The sequence below is a fragment of the Capricornis sumatraensis genome, chromosome 1, assembly GCF_032405125.1.
Source record: "Capricornis sumatraensis isolate serow.1 chromosome 1, serow.2, whole genome shotgun sequence".
Lineage (NCBI taxonomy): Eukaryota > Metazoa > Chordata > Mammalia > Artiodactyla > Bovidae > Capricornis > Capricornis sumatraensis.
Genome location: NC_091069.1, coordinates 189,193,543 through 189,213,511, shown reverse-complemented (window position 1 = coordinate 189,213,511; position 19,969 = coordinate 189,193,543). Strand labels below are relative to the sequence as shown.

At 46.6% G+C, this 19,969-nt stretch overlaps 2 protein-coding genes across 5 annotated transcripts in view; both read left to right on the top strand.

Annotated features, from left to right (window-relative positions):
* The window catches only part of ECE2 (endothelin converting enzyme 2), a 30,237-nt gene extending 29,923 nt beyond the window's left edge, over positions 1 to 314 (top strand). For all 4 annotated transcript variants that reach the window (XM_068978951.1, XM_068978943.1, XM_068978967.1 and 1 more), the window contains one exon: positions 138 to 314. In XM_068978951.1, coding sequence (XP_068835052.1) covers positions 138 to 314 — 177 coding nt within the window. The remainder of the gene's footprint in view (positions 1 to 137) is intronic.
* A 7,194-nt stretch (positions 315 to 7,508) lies between these two features.
* On the top strand, positions 7,509 to 16,214 carry PSMD2 (proteasome 26S subunit ubiquitin receptor, non-ATPase 2). Its single transcript, XM_068989268.1, has 21 exons — positions 7,509 to 7,644; positions 8,110 to 8,166; positions 8,583 to 8,747; positions 9,516 to 9,637; positions 9,806 to 10,030; positions 10,563 to 10,721; positions 10,867 to 11,011; positions 11,190 to 11,250; positions 11,492 to 11,638; positions 11,799 to 11,905; positions 12,103 to 12,230; positions 12,443 to 12,530; positions 13,287 to 13,449; positions 13,569 to 13,670; positions 13,835 to 13,980; positions 14,218 to 14,301; positions 14,510 to 14,678; positions 14,767 to 14,861; positions 15,075 to 15,201; positions 15,628 to 15,746; positions 15,894 to 16,214. The coding sequence occupies exons 1-21, from the start codon at positions 7,510 to 7,512 to the stop codon at positions 16,074 to 16,076; spliced, it is 2,727 nt and encodes a 908-aa protein (XP_068845369.1). The 5' UTR covers position 7,509; the 3' UTR covers positions 16,077 to 16,214.
* Positions 16,215 to 19,969: the final 3,755 nt, after the last annotated feature.

Here is a 19,969-nt window from a genome sequence, read left to right as displayed (position 1 = left end):
TCTGCGTCCCGAGGCCTCCTGAGCTAAGGGGCTAGGGTGGTGGTGCCTTGTGTCCCTGGGATGGCTCTGCGGCAGCTGGGGCAGGGGCCTCACCCACACTAGACACTCTGTGTCCTCGTGTCTGTCCTGGCCTGCAGGTGTGGTGCTCGGTCCGCACACCCGAGAGCTCTCACGAGGGGCTGGTGACCGACCCCCACAGCCCTGCCCGCTTCCGCGTGCTGGGCACTCTCTCCAACTCCCGAGACTTCCTGCGGCACTTCGGCTGCCCTGTCGGCTCCCCCATGAACTCAGGGCAGCTTTGTGAGGTGTGGTAGACCTGGGTTGGGGGAGAAATGGCCAGCTCGGGTGCCGGAGCCTTGGGTAGCTTGCCCAGCCAGGATGTCTGCTCTCGGGTTGAGGGAAGGCACATGCCAGCTGGGCTGTGTCTTGTCCCTCCACACCATAGGTGTGACATGAGTCCTAGTCCCTCCTCAGCCACCACATCGTGCCTCTGCTTTGGAGGTGCCCCTGCCTCCAGCAGAGTCCCTACCATTCACTGTGATGTTCTGTGTCACCCTGCCTGGAGGAGGCCTGGGCAGGGGCCACCAGCTCCCACAAGAAGGGGTCTACCTCTTTAGGCCCCCAGCTCAGTGGGTTTGGTGGCTACAGAGCCTGTTGTGCCTGCTGGTCACACAGGGGTCAGCAGATGTGCCTCCCACACATCTCCCCAAGGCTCACTCACCGCTCCCTCGGGCACAGACGGAACTCCTTTCAGCCCTGCCCCCAGGGGCGACCCTTATTCCATGTTCCTCGTGCTACTGCTCCTAATACTGCTGCCAGCCCTCTCTGACGGACCCCCTGTGCTCAGCTCTTAGTGGAAGTCCAACAGCCTTCACAAACCTTCCTGTTGCCTCCCAGGGTCCCTGGGCTCAGCGGGGATGCGTGTACATGTCAGGGATGCTAGGCCCTGCATCTTGGGGTTACAAGTCTTAGGGGATGACTGATTCTTCCCGGACCAAGCAGGAAAGCAGATAGAGTAGGAAGAGTGAAGGACAGAGTCTATTTTTACAGGAAAGGGGATGGGGAGGGAGTGGTCTTGGCCCTGGAGGACCCTGTGCCAATAAATAGACACGCATCAGTCATTCTGTCTCTTCCTTCAGTTCTGTTTTCATTTACTCATTCCACCAGTATTTATTGACACCTGCTGTATGCCATGTACTCTTTAGGCACTCATTTATTCACTCACCAGACACAGGGGACTGAAAATTGAAACCACCAAAAGACAAAAAGGTAGGATGAGGAATGGCACAAAGTTGAGCCTGGCAAGTGGAGCATGTTCTCTGCTCACTGGTGGGTATGTCCCACCCCTGGCTGGTCTATAGCTGGAAGGGTCTGCTGTGGCCCCCATGGACGCATGTAGCTGGGCCTGACACTGAGTCTGGGTAACAACTTGGCCAGGGTCGGCTTGGAAGATGGGTGGCCCTTACCCTGCCCTGGAAGGCAGCCCTAGCCAAGGTAGCACTTCACTCCCTGCAACTTGAAGCACTAGCCTCTGCTTGTGATGAGAAGACATGCATTTCTCCATGTCCTCAAAGGCTTAGCATTCCTGAGAGTCACTCATCCCACCTACACATACTCATCAAGCCCTACCAGGTGCCAGGCACAGAGCCCACAGGTTTGGTGGCCACAGAGCCTGCCACCCTCCAGAACAAGTGAGGGAAATGGAGCGTGCATGGAATACCTCTGTATTCCAGGCACTTCTGCTAGGAGACTCATTACTTTCTTCATTCATTCATTTATAAATTTATAGATTTATAAGTATTGGGTTGGCCAAAAAGTTTGTTTGGATTTTTTGTGACATCTTACAGAAAAACCCAAATGAACTTTTTGGTTAGCCTAATATATTGATTACCAATAATGTGCCAGGCGCTGGTGATGCCAAGATGAAGATGATTCCTTCCCTCAGGTGACTCTTCTGTTGGCACTTTTACCTTCATGAACTCATCTGATCCTCACAGCAACATATGCTATACGTGCTCCAGTTTCCCTTTTACAGATCTAGCCATAATCACTTCACTGCAGTCAGAGACCTGGATTGAAATTGAAACTCTGACTGTTATATAAGCTTCAGCCTGTCCCCTAACCTCTAAGAGCCTGTTTCTTTATCTGTAAAACGAGAACCAGAGTAAAATAGTGGAAAGGGTCCAATCTCAATTCTCTTTATAATATAGTGTCCCCTAAGGTTTAAGTATAGGTGGGTTTATTAAATTAGGAAGGGTAAGAGTGAAGCTTTGTTAATGATTGATGGGTTCCTGGTCACGTGTCCTGCATGCTGTATCCTTTCCCAACATCAGACTGTCCCCATAAAGAGCTGTCTCTATCAAGTGATTTGGATATGTGGCTGCCCGCCAAGGGAAGGAAATTGCTGGCTCCTTTGGGAAAGTGGGCTTGGGAACTCTTAATATCAAGGGAAAGCATGGCTTGAGTCTCTGCTCTGAGAACACAACTCTAGGAGGGGCGGCAGAGTGTACTGGAAAGAGGAGAGCTGTCACATCTGGAAGCCTGGTTCTGGTTCCAGCTCTGCCACCTGCAACTGTGACGCCAGGCACGATTTATCCCCTCTTCAGATCTCAGTAACCTTGGAAGTCTGTAAAATAAGTGGGTTGGATGAGATGATCTCAGAGGCCTAGATCAGCTTTAATGTTTCAATAAGTGGCTTCATGGGCTTAGCAAGTTCTAGAACCCAAAGAAATATTAAGAACTGGCTTATGAAGTTTGGATGTTGCACAGAGAATGGGATTTATGATGTCAGTGTCATGATGGAGGAGAGAGGCTTGGTATCATAAAGCCTTGCCCTTCCCTTGACACTTGATTTAAAAAACCACCTTGGAATACTGACCAGCTGGCCACTGTGGCATTAAAACTCCATATTTGCAAAAGGTCAACATGTCAAATAATGATAATAAGCAGAAGCCCTGATTTACCAAGTCTCTTTTTTGCTTAAGTCTGTACTAAACACTTTAAAAATATCACCTCATTAAATTCCCACAGCTTACAAGGAGGTTCTATCATTGTCTCTATCTTACAAGTAGAAAAACTAAAGAAAAAAATTATATAACTTCCAATGTCAGCTAAGACACACTGCATTAAAGTCAAATTTAGAATTCAGATGCTCTTAATCACCACCATTTAGTCCTCTTAAGTCATGACAGAGTTGAGACTCGAGCATATATATCTCTTCTGGGCAATTTCATCATGCTTCCAAGTGAGGCTGTTAGCAGCAGGTACATTTCCATGGCACCCAGCTCACTCAGGCCTGGTACATATGACGACCAGGTAGCTACAGGAAACCTAAGCACATGTTGAAAATAAGTGAGGCAACACTGTTTGTTGAGCACTCTGCAGGTGCTTGGTTCCAGAGGCAAGGCAAGGTGAACATCAAGTGACAGATGTAACCTTCACCCTTAGCCTGCCAAGTTGACAAATGCCCATCTGTTATATGCTCTAGTGTGTGAAAGCAGGAGGAATAAAGGATGCTGCTCCTCAGTGGGTACATGACAGCAGTTATTAGTTAAGGTGCTGGGCCATCATACCCTACACTGTCCCATGAAAGTTGGACTAATTCCAATGCACAGTACAGACATGCCAAACAACATAATTTCATACCTGGAGGTACTCCGGAAATGTCACATTGGAAGAGAGTCGCCCATTAAATAAGCACAGTGTCAGTAGACCTATCCTGACTCACAAGTGGAGACTCCTCTGAGTTTCCCAGTGCTGAGCTCTGGGCTCCAAAGAGACTCCTAGTGGGCCATTATCATATACAAGGATGACCTGAAGATGAATGCAAAGCCATTCAGTCATTCACTTCTCTAACAAATACTTGTCAAGGCCTACCACAAGCCAGGTATTAGACTGGGTGCCAGGGGTACAAAGATGAATAAGACACAGTTCCTGTTCTAAGAGCTCAGAGTGGAGTGAGGGAGAGGTAGGTACCAAGCAACACAGGAACACAGGGAAGAAACTGATAACCTGAAAGAACAGGAAAGGCTTCCTACACAGGTGATACTGAGCTGGAGTACAGAGGATGGGAAAACTTGCCAGCTAAAAACAGTAATGAGCAGGGGACTTCACTGGTGGTCCAGTGGCTAAGAATCTTCATTCCAATGCAGGGGACACGGGTTCAACCTCTGGTCGGGGAATTAAGATCCCACACGCCGCACAGCAACTAAGCCTGCGTGCCACAACGAAGACCCAGTACAGTTGAAAGTAAATAACTGAATAAATTTTTAAAATAAAAAATGGTGAAGGGTATTCCATACAGAAGGAACAGCAAAGTGAAAAGGCTGATCCAGCTCAAAGGGGCAGAGCATGTTCCAAAATAGTAAAATGTTTAGGCTGATCAGAAGGAGGTAGGGGAAAGGGGCATAATAAAGAGGTTGTAACAGAAGAAGGGAAGTTGTAACAGTCATTATGAAAAAGAGGGGATTGTAACATCTCCTGTCAGTCCTGGGAATTAATGGTGGGAAGGGCCACAATGCAATCTGACTTTGAAAAAAATCAGGCAAAGTAGCAGCCCAGTGGAAACAGTGCAATGGTTTGTCCTGTCTGGAGCATTTCTAGTGTTACAGAAATGATGCTTTGGGTTGAATGATTTTCAGAGCCTCCAGAAGAGGTGGAGTTCTACAGCTCAGGCCATAAGTTTGGGGGAAGCATGGCTGGTCAGTGGGTGCAATTTGAAGGAAGGTGGTGCAAAGGGAAAGGTGATGGGCCTTGACTGGAGAGCAATTTGGTCACAAGGCTGAGAATCTGGCCAAATGGTAGGAAGGAGTGCTTCTGAGAGAGCAATTTGACTGAGATGAAGCTTGAGGAAGGTCATCAATGTATCATCAAGCCTTGAGAATAATAGTGGGATATTTGCATTTGGCCAGAGAGGTTTGGGGCTTGAGTGCTTGGAGGTAGGGAGCAAGGGGCAGCCCTGCAAATCCGAGGAAGCTGGAAAATAATAACTGCTTTTTCTCCAGTTGCCCAGCAACTAGCCAGACACTTTATATACTCTTATTTTCTTCTCATTAAAACTTATGAGGGAGATACTTAATTACTCAAATTTCATAGAAGCAGCCAAACAGAGAGATTAGGAAGCTTGCCCAAATATCACAGCTGGTGAAGGGCAGAATTTGGTGTGTGTTCTTTTTTTTAAACTCACAATATACTTTATTCAGTAACCTAAGTCATCAGCTTATTTCCATGTTAGTACATGTTTTTGTGAAAGGCTGTATGCTGTTCCATTATATAGATGCACCATAATTAATGCACTAGTTCCCTATTTTCCATTTTTTGCTTCTGACTGGGTATTTTTTCTTAAATTTTTTGTTTTATATTGGAATATAGCCGATCAACAATGTTGAGATAGTTTCAGGTGGATAGCAAAGGGACTCAGCCATATATGGTTTTATTATTTTTAAAAAAATATTTACTTATTTTTTAGGCCATGCCACATGGCATGTCGGAGTCTACTTTCCCATCCAGGGATCAAACCCACACCCCCTGCATTTGAAGCATGGAGTCTTAACCACTGAACCACCAAAGAAGTCCAGAATTTGGTTTTAAATACCATGTCTATCCTCTCTAAAGCTTATGTTCTCTTACTCATCCTCAAATTTTAAATTTTGAAACATTTTAAACAGAAAAAACAGTTGAAATAAAGTACAACAAACATTCCTATACTCTTCATCTGGAGTCACCAGCTGTTAACAGCTGGTGCTTTATGCCACAATATCACCCCATCTCCTCTAAAGTAATGGTGGGGATATGATTGGTATAAAAGACAAAATTTGAGATCTGACAGAAGAAGTCATGGAAATAGGATTTAGGAGAAATATCTCTATAGTGACTGAAGAAAGCATGACAAAACATGGACATCTTGAAGCCACAAAATAGAATAGCTGTGTGTGTGTGTGTGTGTGTGTGTATGTGTGTGTGTGTGTCCACATGTCTCAGTCGCTCAGTCGTGTCTGACTTTTTGCGGGCCCCATAGATTGTAGCCTGTCAACTTCTCTGCCCATGGGATTTTCCAGGCAAGAATACTGGAGTAGGTTGACATTTCCTATTCCAGGAGATTTTCCCAAATCCAGGGGTGAAACCCATGTCTCTTGCATATCCTGTACTGGGAGTCAGATTCTTTACCACTATGCACCACCCAATTTCTGTCAGCACACTAGGGCTGGGGCAGTCACTGGTGATGGAAGTGGAAGGTCATCCCCAGAATTCAAACACTGAGTGGAAAAGAACAACAGCTTTTAAAGTGGGCATCAGACCTTTACGTCAACATCTATACAAATATTTAGCCAGCATTCATTCAATGCTAACTGTGCTGTTTTTTTTTTTTTTAAACAAACACTTTCTGCATTTTTTTTAATGACTCAGAATCCATAAAATAAGACTCCAGGCCAAATGGTGAGTGTTCCCACAAGATGAAGGGGAGCAGAATTACTTCTTTTCTCACCTTCCAGATACATACACGGAGGCCTAAGAGAAGAACTTTTGAGATTTGCCTGAAACACTCAAGAATTTGGGAGATTGAAAGAGCGAGTTTCATTCCTGATTCTATTACTATGATTTTTCTCTGTAAAATGGGCACAATCCTACCAAACTCAAAAAGTTGTGATAACAATATATATCATTTAAAATAAGACCTGACATAAACTGCGTTGGTCACATCCCTCCTAAGTCATAACGGAGAGGAAGACCAAAAGACACATGGAGGACAAAGACCTTATCTTCTTCCGTTTTTTAGCTCCAGAACTTCGCCTTAGGGCGTAGGACTGGATGTATTTTTTTCTACTCCATCTGGCTCCGCAGGTGGATTTAAGATGGTATCCACATCCTCACGGTAATATCACAGCACTCTTCTTCAACGGGTGGTGATGGTGGTGATGATTTAGTCGCTAAGTCGTGTCCGACTCTTGCGACCCCATGGGTAGCCCGCCAGCCTCCTCTGTCCATGGGATTTTCCAGACAGTAATACTGGAGTGAGTTGTCATTTCCTTCTTCAACGGGAGAGGAATGTTAGTAGATGAATATGCCACGGGGCTAGATACATTATACAAACTTCACAAAGACTGCAATCAACAGTCTAGTACTTCAAGAATGTCGTCCATTTGTCCCACCACGCAGCTAACTGGGGTGTCACTGGGTACTACTCACACTACGGCCTCGGCTCACAGCCAGTTCAACTCCTACTGCACCGACAGCCCCCGAATCCCAAACAGCGTTCGGGAAACTCCAGGTCCGAGCCGCTGGGGCTCCTATGGCGCGTGGGAAGCTGGGAATTGTAGTTTTCTCGTGGCTCTGGAGAGCGAGGTCTGCGGACGGAGACTTCCAGGCTGCGAGGGTGGGTGGGTCGCCGCGGAGTTTCCGGTCGCAGGCGGGCTTTGTGGGAGGAGGTGCCGTGGACGACGCACGCAAGGACACCTGGGAAACGGGGGGGGGGGGCGGTGCGCGCGCAGCGGGCCCGCATTGGCGGTGGAGATGGAGGAGGGTGGCAGAGACAAGGCACCACTGCAGCCCCAGCAACCCCCAGCGACGTCTCCCGGCGGCGGGGACGAGAAGCCGAGCGGCAAGGAGCGGCGGGATGCCGGGGACAAGGACAAAGAGCAGGAGCTGGTGAGGCGCGGCCCCGGGAGCTGGCGGAGGAGGCGGCCGTGGGCTGAGTCACGGCGGCCCCGCAGGCCTCGGACTAGACTCCCAGCGGCCCCGCCGACCCCGGGAGAGGGCAGATAGGGCGACCCTCGGGGCTCCCGGCACCCCGCCTCTCTGCCCCCTCTCCCATCCTCCGTTCTGCGCTATCACCTCCGCCGCCCCTGCCAGTCCTCACCACCTTCCTCACCGCCTTCTCGTGAGGTGGGCTCGGGCTGGTAATTGTCACCCCCTTTTTTCAGAACGGCTTTCAAGCAGAGCCTGGCCCAGAAGCCAGGCTGCCTTCCCACCAGGTCTTCTCACTCCCACTCTCCTTGTCCACCTGGTCCCCCCTAAGGAGGCAGGCTCACTCTCCACCTGCCCCAGGGTGATTGGGAGGAGGATGTGTTTGAGATTGCTTCTCTTGATGGGCTTCTTCCTCCAACTCTCCAGTCTGAGGAGGACAAACAGCTTCAGGATGAACTGGAGATGCTCGTGGAACGATTGGGGGTGAGTCACAGTGTTAACAAGAGCCGGTGCATATAGGAATCTTTCTTGCTTGCTTTATTCCACTTTGGGCAGCAGCTCTTATATGAGGTATAGGGAAGGATGGAGTGTATTTTAGAGTCGTGTTGCCATCATGTTGTGAGGGAGGGGAGTAAAAAGAGATGAAACATTTTTGTGGCTTCGTTTAATGGGAGAAACAGTTCTTGAACTCTCAACTGGGGACATTTGTTTTTGTGCCAGGCAGTGTGTGTGTGTGTGTGTGTGTGTGTGTGTGTGTGTGTGTGTGTGTGTGTGCAGGGAGCTGGACAATCCAGATGGATGAGACACAGTTACTTTCCTAGGGGAATTGTTAAACACCTCTGTATTATGACTTAAGGGATGAGATTTCTTTTATCTGAGCCTTAATATCCCCTGGTCAGGAGAAGGACACTTCCCTGTACCGACCAGCCCTGGAGGAACTGCGGAGGCAGATTCGTTCTTCTACAACTTCCATGACTTCAGTACCCAAACCTCTCAAATTTCTGCGTCCACACTATGGCAAACTGAAGGAGATCTATGAGAACATGGCCCCTGGGGAGAATAAGGTAAAACTGTTCCAGAAGCTGGTGGAGGCCTAGTTTGGGAATTCCTCTTCATCTAGACCATGGGGCTTATCATGAATCTCAGAAAGCCTAGTAGACCTGAGATCCTGAGCAAGTTCAACAGAACTCATCATAATCAAAACACTCAATGTAAGAGTGAGTTGATAGGAAGATTGTTTTCAGAAGGGATAATGTTTTTGTCATTTATGTTGGACCTTGGGATTTTATTATCATGATTTTTATCAATATACCTTTAACCTTAATTTTTTTCTATTCTTTACATCCCATGCACCTATTCCATGTGTTTTATCTCTAGAATATTATCCCAACTCAGTAACTTCTCTGCCTGTTGGTACAACCCTAATCCAAGAAATGTTCAGTTTTCACCTGAACTACTGCAGCAGCCTCCCAACTGACTGACTCTCTTCCTTTTGTCTATGACCTCCTACAGTTTGTCTTTCATAGAGCAGCTATAGTGATCTTTAGAGTGTGAATCTTTTCTGCTTAAAACTTATAAATAGTTTACTATTGCAGTTGGAATAAAATTTAGTCTCCATCTTTCTCTACTCTCCCCTGGCTAGCACCCTCCAATCATGTTGGTTCAAAAGGGAGATTGCAGCAGGCTTAGGTAATATAAAATGTTTTAAGTTTTTAACATGATTGGTGATATAATTAACATTTACTTTGGGGAATAGTGACAGTGATCTTGATTCCATAATGTAACGTTCCCCTTACCCTGAATTTGACTTCAAAGGACTGGTTTCTTTGTAGCGTTTTGCTGCTGACATCATCTCTGTTTTGGCCATGACCATGAGCGGGGAGCGTGAGTGCCTCAAATATCGTCTTGTGGGGTCCCAGGAGGAATTGGCATCATGGGGTCATGAATACGTCAGGTAAGACCTTTTCTTCTTGGGAAGCTGAAGAGGTTCTGAGTTATAGTCCTGAGTTCTGTCTTAGAGTACCAGTGTATCGAGTTTTCCAGATAGTGAATTCTCTGATGACCCACAGGGAAGTGCTTCCCGTGAAGGTCTGTTACTCTAATGGTCTGGGCCTGTCCATAGGCATCTCGCAGGAGAAGTGGCTAAGGAGTGGCAGGAGCTGGATGATGCGGAGAAGACACAGCGGGAGCCACTGCTGACCCTGGTAAAGGAGATTGTCCCCTACAACATGGCCCACAATGCAGAGCATGAGGCCTGCGACTTGCTCATGGAAATTGAACAGGTGGATATGCTGGAGAAAGACATTGATGAGAATGCCTATGCAAAGGTCTGCCTCTATCTCACCAGGTAAGTGAGCAAGGTAGGGAAGGGTGGCAGGCCTACCCTCTCCAGTACTTCTTTGTCAGTTGTGACTCCTTTATTTTCCAAGAGTGTCTGCTTCAAAGATACATCAAGCTGAAGTTAATTTGTTAACATCTGTGAACTTCTTGAAGACAGAGACATCATGTCTCCTTAGTAGTCCCAATAACTAGTGTAATATTTGGTGTATAGTAGGCATCCAGTACTTTGGCCACCTGATGTGAAGAGCTGACTCATTTGAAAAGACCCTGATGCTGGGAAAGATTGAAGGTGGGAGGAGAAGGGGACAACCGAGGATGAGATGGTTGGCTGGTATCACCACTCAGTGGACACAAGTTTGAGTAAACTCTGGGAGTTGGTGATGGACAGGGAGGCTTGGCTTGCTGCAGTCCATAGGGTCTCAAAGAGTCAGACACGACTGAGTGACTTAACTGAACTGATAGTAGGCATCCAGTATCAGGTAAGTGAATTAAACAAGGTAAATGAATATCTGATTCCTTTATTATTTTTACTTTGGTAGTTGTGTGAATTACGTGCCTGAACCTGAAAACTCTGCCCTACTGCGTTGTGCCCTGGGTGTGTTCCGGAAGTTCAGTCGCTTCCCTGAAGCTCTGAGATTGGCACTGATGCTCAATGACATGGAGCTGGTAGAAGATATTTTCACCTCCTGCAAAGATGTGTATGTAAAGGAAAAAGTGGGTGAAGTGATAAGTTGGTGGATGGGACATTTGCATGAGGTGCTGGGACATGTAGTTTCTGGTTAGGGCTTGAAAGGTTATTCTAGTGGATGGGGGCTGAGCAGATGTGGTGGCTGTCTCCCACAGGGTTGTACAGAAACAAATGGCATTCATGCTGGGCCGGCATGGGGTGTTTTTGGAGCTGAGCGAAGATGTGGAGGAGTATGAAGACCTGACAGAGATCATGTCCAATGTGCAGCTCAACAGCAACTTCTTGGCTTTAGCTCGAGAGGTGAGATTCTTTGTCCTTACCCATCAAGGTTTTTTGGTTTTGATTCCACCTGGCATTTTACCTCCCTGATGCTTCTGACTAGACTCTCCTTGGTTAGAATTGCCATTCAGTGGGATAACAGAAGGGATGGCTAAGGGAGGACTAGGGGAGCAGCTGTGACCCTCTGACTTCTCTTCAGCTGGACATCATGGAGCCCAAGGTGCCTGATGACATCTATAAAACCCACCTAGAGAACAACAGTGAGTGGACATCTCCATGTGTGTGGGGATTGGAGGATTGTTAACTGTGTTTCTTGTATTGAGTGTTGGCTTGGCCCAATATGCTTGTCCTATAGAGCTCAGAATTCCCACATGGTTCTCCCTACGTCACTGCTGGGGGCCACAGATGGAGGATTCTAAGGGGCAAGCTCAGGATCACTTGTCATGCTATGTTCCTTTCTTGTTCTACTCTAAACCTTCATTGTTTTCCCCTCCTTTGCAGGGTTTGGGGGCAGTGGCTCTCAGGTGGACTCTGCCCGTATGAACCTGGCCTCCTCTTTTGTGAACGGCTTTGTGAATGCGGCCTTTGGTCAAGACAAGCTGCTGACAGATGATGGCAACAAATGGCTTTATAAGAACAAGGACCATGGTATAATTCTGTTCCTATTCTGTGTAATTTTGTTCAGTCTTTTTGTCCTTGTAGGTGCATGTGTTGTTATAAGGGATTCCCAAGGCAATTCTTTGGAGAGTTCTTTATAACAGTTTTCAAGGGTAGAGCCTGGAAGACTGACTGATTTTCCCTGGTATAGGAATGCTGAGTGCAGCTGCGTCCCTTGGCATGATTCTGCTGTGGGATGTGGATGGTGGCCTCACCCAGATTGACAAATACCTGTACTCTTCCGAGGACTATATCAAGGTTGGTCTAGGCACAACCCACTAATGCAGACATCCCCCTTCCATGTGCTAGGGCTCTCTTGGGGCCTCCTTTTCACTGGTAGGTCTGCCCGGTTTTTGACTCCAGTTAAGGCAGATGCTATAATGAGGCCCATGTGGCATCCTTTGTGGTGAGGAAGGTAGAGTAGCCCAGGTGAAGAATCTGTTTGTGTTTTGTAGTCAGGAGCCCTCCTGGCCTGTGGCATTGTGAACTCCGGTGTCCGGAATGAGTGTGACCCTGCCCTGGCACTGCTCTCAGACTATGTCCTTCACAACAGCAACACCATGAGACTTGGTTCCATCTTTGGGTAAGGCTTCTTGCGTCTCCTTTTGATAGTACTTAGCCTGTAAGCTCTGTGAAAACAGAATTGGGCTCTTCCACCTTTGTATAGCCAAAGACTACCACTGTGCCTGTTTGGCTCTTGGTGACTATTTGTTGAAATGACCAGTCCTGTTTTTGTTTCTTCCTTGTCTTATCCTCGGATGTGTGTTGGGGACTGTCTCTCTTTGGCTTTTGCAGGCTTGGCTTGGCCTATGCTGGCTCCAATCGTGAAGATGTTCTCACCCTGCTGCTACCTGTGATGGGAGATTCCAAGTCCAGTATGGAGGTGAATAGTGGTGGTTGATCATTTAGGGGAGATAAGGTATTCTGAGTCCTTCCAGTCTCATAAATAGTGGGGAAAAGAGTGTGTGTGTTGTGGGGGAGGGGAGAGAGTGGGGATTTGTATCATTTCAGTGAAATTGCTTGGAATTGGGTTTCTAAGCCTCAGGGGACATTGAGGCTAAAGAGTTAATGGTTTAGTATTGAGTTCCAGCCCTTGGGATCCATGAGGAAGTATCAGACTAGAGAGGGGAGGAACTTTACCCAGCTTGGGGTGGGTATGCTGTTTTAGTCATTAGCCAACCTTAAATTTTCTTACTTGTGTAGAATCAATTTTAGTGATGGATAAATAAAGTTTGGTGACTAAAAGCATAGGTTTTAGTCAGATAGACCTCAGTTCAAATCCTGCCACCTTGGCTTACAAGTAGTGTGATCTTGGACTTGTGACTCAATCTCCTTAGGCATCCTTTTTCTTGTCAATATAAGGAATAACAGTAGAACCTGTTTCATGGGGTTTTTTGAAGATTAAATGTTAATAGTATGCAAAGGAGTTGGTGTAGTGGCTGCTTGATGCTCTTGTCATTTTGGCCTGTCATCAGAAGGGGGTTATTACCTAATGTGGTTTCAGTGGACTCTAAGAGTTGGCTATCTTGAATCAAGATAGGTGAACAACTATTTTAACAACTTACTTAATATTTGATAATACTTAATGTTTGATAACTTGATATTTAGTAATGCTAAGTATTGATTTTCCCATTTCTAGGTGGCAGGTGTGACAGCTCTGGCCTGTGGAATGATTGCAGTGGGCTCCTGCAATGGCGATGTCACTTCCACCATCCTTCAGACCATCATGGAGAAGTCAGAGACTGAGCTCAAGGATACTTACGCCCGTTGGCTTCCTCTTGGACTGGGCCTCAACCATCTGGGTGAGAGAATGTCTCTGGGCAAAAGACTGGTATTAACTGGATACAATAGGGAGAGTTTATGAGTCAGCCTGTGCTGGAAGAGAGTACCTGTCCTCTGACCCCTTGGACCTCTCCTTTAGGGAAGGGAGAGGCCATCGAGGCCATCCTGGCCGCTCTGGAGGTTGTGTCTGAGCCGTTCCGCAGTTTCGCCAACACACTTGTGGATGTGTGTGCCTATGCAGGTCTGTGTGTTTGTTCCTCCTCAGGGACGTGTCACTTCTTTCTTGGGCCTCCTTTCTTAGTCATCCTGAATCGCCTTAGATTCTTTGGCTTGTGTTCCTAGAGGAAGCTTTTTCTTGGTGCCTTCTCATCTCTTCCCTTTCTTTGCCTGACCACCCTGCCCCAGGCTCTGGGAATGTACTGAAGGTGCAGCAGCTACTCCACATTTGCAGTGAGCACTTTGACTCCAAGGAAAAAGAGGAAGACAAGGACAAGAAGGAAAAGAAGGACAAGGACAAGAAGGAAGCCCCTGCTGACATGGGAGCACATCAGGTTCTGTGGGCAGCTGAGCACACTCCAGGGAGGCTCTGGGAAAAGATAATATGGATTTCAGTTTGTTTTAGAGCCTCTCTGGGCATTGCTGAGTGTTGAAATAGCACGAGACAGGGTTCCTGCATGAGGGGTCAGGATGTGCCCCATAGGACAGCTTTTTCTTCTTAGATGGCTTGAGTCAGGGGTGAGTTTTCTGTTCCATGAGCTTACTGGGCTTTGCTGGCTCTTCTTTGGCAGGGAGTGGCTGTATTGGGGATCGCCCTTATTGCCATGGGGGAGGAGATTGGTGCAGAGATGGCACTACGAACCTTTGGCCACCTGGTGAGTATCACATGAAGATTGAAATGTATTGGTTTTGATGCCTAGAATTCCCCCAGGAGATTTCCCTAATGGGTTTTCTCAGTTGGGAAATGGTCTTTCTGCTGCACCCTTGCTACAAAAGGTAAGGCCCCATCTACCCATCTGTCTGTTCTTGTAACTGAGCTTGTTCTTTCTGCTTTCTGTGACACTCTTGTTATTTTATCACCAGCTGAGATATGGGGAGCCTACACTCCGAAGGGCTGTGCCTTTAGCACTGGCCTTAATCTCTGTTTCAAATCCACGACTCAACATCCTGGATACCCTAAGCAAATTCTCTCATGATGCTGACCCAGAAGTGTCCTATAACTCCATCTTTGCCATGGGCATGGTGGGCAGTGGTAAGTATTGGTCAGAAAGAAATCTTAGGCATCTTGGGGGAAGGGTTGAAGCCCTTTTTTCAAGCTTTGTAACACTTAATATTTCCAGGTACCAATAATGCCCGTCTGGCTGCGATGCTTCGCCAGTTAGCCCAGTATCATGCCAAGGACCCCAACAACCTCTTCATGGTGCGCTTGGCGCAGGTAAAGAGTAGAACTGTTCTCTTTAGAGTGAGTGTGCCAGGGGAAGTGTCTGTGTGATGGAAGGGAGACATGACGCTGTGTGAAGGGAACCTTAAATTTGGCCTGGAAAGGAGGATGTGAATGCATTGTGAGATTTGTGTGGCTGAGTTAGGTGATTTCTCCTTAGACGTGACTTCCCCACCTCCACTTCTCTCTGTGTATTTTTTCCCCCAGGGCCTGACACATTTAGGGAAAGGCACACTCACCCTCTGCCCCTACCACAGCGACCGGCAGCTTATGAGTCAAGTGGCTGTGGCTGGGCTGCTCACCGTGCTTGTCTCTTTCCTGGATGTCCGCAACAGTGAGTTCCTGTCGGGAATCTTACCTGGTGGCACCGAGTGCCCTCTTTCCACCCCTAACCAGGGCCTCCTTGGTAATTTAGGAACAAGACCCAAGTTAACTGTGTACTCCTCTGGGTTTCTGAGGTTCTTTGGGCCTCATGAGACTGCCATCTCTCACATTTTTGATCTTAACCAAAGAGATTTCTTTTGAAGATGAACCGAGCCCATTTTCTGCCCTGAGGGGAAAAGTGATTATCGAGTCTGTGGGCTTTAGGCAGAGTCAGGTGGTGGCATCTCCAGTTTGTAGTAGGGTGTCTGTGGGGAGGGCTGTGAGTTCAGCTGTACAGCTGAGGGGTTAAAGAATCAGGGCTGGAGTGAGGTCCCAAGATTTAGGCCAGACCTGCTCTTATGCCTTTAACTGTATTTGTCCTGTGTGCTTCCCTCAGTCATCCTAGGCAAGTCGCACTATGTATTATATGGACTGGTGGCTGCCATGCAGCCCCGAATGCTGGTCACATTCGATGAGGAGCTGCGGCCACTGCCGGTGTCCGTCCGTGTGGGCCAGGTGAGGGGCTGAGCAGAGGGGAGGGCCCAGGCTGTACTCCAGAACTTGTAGAATGCATATATGCCATTTCTCTGAAACTGGGATGGGCACTGGGTTGCTGTTGCACTCCTATCAAGAGTCCTTCATCTCAGTTTTCTCACCCTACAGGCAGTGGATGTGGTGGGCCAGGCCGGCAAGCCTAAGACCATCACAGGGTTCCAGACGCACACAACCCCAGTGTTGTTGGCTCACGGGGAGCGGGCAGAATTGGCCACTGAGGAGTTTCTTCCCGTCACCCCTATTCTAGAAGGTTTTGTTATCCTTCGGAAGAACCCCAACTATGACCTCTAAGTGGCCACCAGAGGCTCTGAGCTGCAGCTGATATGTCAGCAGGTCATGCTTCCTGCTGCCAGGGGTGGACACTGCTCCAGACCTTTAGGGGAATCCAGACCTTCTTTTGTTACTGAGTGAGATAACTTTGTTGAATAAAGACCTTTATCCCCGAGGTCCCTCTGTGTCTATTTTCTGGGATATTGTGGCTGGAGGCCACACTGGGGTGGAGAGTGGATGTGAGAGGGTATTGTTTGTAGCAGCTCTGAGCCTGGGCTAGCAGGAAGACTGCTGTGAATGGAAAAAGCCAAGCCCCTTTCCCTTCTCCCCTCTTTCCTAATCATCTTAAAAAGTGGTTAATCTTTAAGGGGCATGAACTTTGAAAAGCTTATAAATGTCATGATTCTCCTTTTAGGAGAGAGATGTATACAAATTTTTATGCAAACTCTTACAAATAACTTGGCAAGGGGCTTGTATATCCCAAGCATCCCCCCCTGTTCCCACCTGCCAATGCGCACCCACCTCAAGCCCATCATTCCCTGGCTTTGGACTAAGGATCTCTCTTCTTACGAGGCACCGAAGTTAGCTCCGCTCTTCCTTACTTGACTTCTGTGCTGCTGAATGAAATGGACATCTTTACCTCCTATAACCCTCTTGTCCTTTTGGGGAGGCTGCTAGTTGAGGGATTTGATCATGTTAACATTTACCTCTAGGCTGTTCTTGCAAAAATGGTGCAAGAAAGCTTGACCCTGACCTTCCTGTTTAGTAGAGCAATGGGAAAGAAATGGCCTCCTTCCTGGAATATAATCACTCATGATCTGCAGTGCTCCTCCCTGGTGGGGCTGGTATGAGTATAGCTACAGCGCTGGTAGGAGCCTGGACCCCTATGGATGCAGTGGAGGAGAACAGATGGCCCTGTCAGATAATTGCTAGCATTTATCCAACACTTGAACTGTGGTTTTACGCTCTGAATCGTAATCGGCACTTAGTAGGTCATCAACAAATGGCCTAGTAAAACAACAACAAAAAGTACCTACTTTTTATATTTCTAGTGACAGCAGATCAATGGTTATCTATAGATGGGAGTGGAGAGAAAGATGATTCTGAAGGAAGAAAACTTTTGAGAGGGATGAAATTGGTCAGTATCTTGATTGTAGTAGTGGTGGTGATCATATATCTGTCAAAATTAATCAAATTGTACTTACTTATTTTTTTGGCCACCCAGCTTGTGGGATTTTAGTTCCCTGACCAGGGATTGAACCCAGTCCCTCAGCAGTGACAGCGCAGAGTCCTAACCACTATACCACCAGGGAATTAATTCCTTGTATATTTTAAATATGTGCAGTTTGTAACATACTTAAAGTTTTCAAACATGAAAAAAAATTAGAAAGTGATCATAAAATGAAAACATGAAAGGTAATTCTCTTTCCAAGTTAGTGATTGTGCTTTAAGAAATTTTCATAATGGCTCTTAAGCTTTCACATTTAATATCATTCAGCAAAAAATAAATGGAGACATTCTGCTTTAGACTTTCTAGTTTGTAAGTATATATAGAGAAAAACAAATCTATCCTCACAAAGGTTACAAGAAGAAGAAAACAATTGTGTTATGTTGCGATCAACTCTATACTGGAGTCTGAGCAAATACTCTGGGATCACTGAAATAGGGCCTAAGTGCCTGAATAGGTGAGGGAAGAGTTTTCTTTTTTTGATGTGGACCATTTTTTAAGTTTTTCATTATTTTGCTAGGGGGCTGCTTTGTTGTGTATGGGCTTTCTCTGGGGTTACTCTTCCTTGTGGTGCTTGGACTTCTCATTGCTGTGGCTTCTCTTGTTGCTTAGTGGGGCTCTGGAGTGTTTGGACTTCCATAGTTGTGGCTCTCAGGCTTTAGAGCACAGGCTCAGTCAATGTGGTGCACATGCTTAGTTGCCCCGAGGCATGTGGAATCTTCCCAGACCACGGATTGAACCCTGCATGGGCAGGCAGATTCTTAACCACTGGGACACCAGGCGAGTACTTTTAAGTCTTTACTGAGTTTGCTACAATATTGTTTCTGTTTTTGTGTTTTGGTTTTTTGGCCTCAAGTCATGTGGGATCTTAGTTCCCTGACCAGGGACTGAACCCCCTGCACCCTGCAATGGAAGGCAAAGCCTTAACTACTGGACTGCCAGGGAAGTCCCTAGGGGAGATTTTTGAGAAAACATTCTTGAAGAAAGATAAGTTTATCCAGAGGAAAAGAGGGCAGGATACAGCCAAAGGAGTAGCAAAAGCAAGAAGGCAGACAAGCTACTTGCTTTCAGAAACCATGGATAGTTTGATTTGGCTAAGTGTTACATAGAGTTAGGCGAAACTGTGCTAGGAGCTAGGGACACAGGCTTAGATCAAGTTTAGAAGAGCTTTGTTAAGAAATTGACAGTGTCTCTATGGACACCAATGAAAGAGCAGGAAAGGGACATTCTCAGCTAGCTATCTCGGTGAGAAAGCTCACGATGGAGGCCTGGAGACCAAGTAAGTGAAATGAACTGAATTAGGGCAGTAGAAATGGGGAGGGCAGAAGAATTTTTAAATACAAAATCAACAGGACTGGATTCTAATTCAAACACCAATAGCACCTGATGTCTGATGAGATGTAACATGGACAGGAAGGAATGTAAGATGAAATCCAAATTTCCTGCCTGGGCACTAATCACTGAGAAAGAATACATGAACAAGACACATTTAGGGGCAAAAGGCGGACACTATTCAAGTCGGGAGAAATGACACATTTCTATCTAGGCATGCATAATTTAAGATGCCTAGGGTGATTAGGCAGGCTACAGTCCATGGGGGTCTCAGAGAGTCAGACACAACTGACCAAGCACACAGCAGTGTTTTAGGTAGTACCTTATTCTGATGGGAGTTTAAGATTTAAAAGAAAAATCTTAAAAGTATTGAACTTGTTAAAATATTGCTTCTATTTTATGTTTAGGCTTTTTTAAAAAATATTTACTGTGTTTTTGGATGTTTGTATGGAGAATATTGAGAAGGGATCTATCATTGTTGACTTTTTAAATACTCTTTAAATTAAATTTATTTTTAATTTAAGGATAATTGCTTTACAGCATTGTGTTGATTTCTACCAAAAATCATGTTTCGTTTTGTTGGCTGTGAGGTACAGGGGAATCTTAGCTCCCCAACCAGGAAAGAACCCACACCCCTTGCATGGGAAGGTGAAGTCTTAACTACGGGACCACCGGGGAAGTCCCCTGCCTGAAGTTTCAGAGTGATTTCTGAGCTAAGAAGGAATCGTCATGTAAGCAGTAATTGATTTTTATTTATTAGTTTTCGTAGAAAGAGAAATGAGAACAGAGAAGGGAGGCAGCCATATACCATAATGTACAGAACTCCAAGAATGTAACAGAGAACAGCTACATGTACATTTTCATTCTCCTTATGGTTCTTCCTGTGTGTCTATTTTTGCTCTTCTCTCTTTGGAGCTTAAGTTACTCTGATACAGTTCAGTTCAGTTCACTTCAGTTGCTCAGCAGTGTCCGACTCTTTGTGACGCCATGAACTGCAGCACGCCAGGCCTCCCTGTCCATCACCAACTCCCGGAGTTCACTCAGACTCATGTCCATCAAGTCGGTGATGCCATCCAGCCACCTCATCCTCTGTCGTCCCCTTCTCCTCCTGCCCCGAATCCCTCCCAGCATCAGAGTCTTTTCCAATGAGTCAACTCTTCACATCAGGTGACCAAAGTACTGGAGTTTCAGCTTTAGCATCATTCCTTCCAAAGAAATCCCAGGGCTGATCTGCTTCAGAATGGACTGGTTAGATCTCCTTGCAGTCCAAGGGAGTCTCAAGAGTCTTCTTCAACACCACAGTTCAAAAGCATCAATTCTTTGGTGCTCAGCTTTTTTCACAGTCCAACTCTCA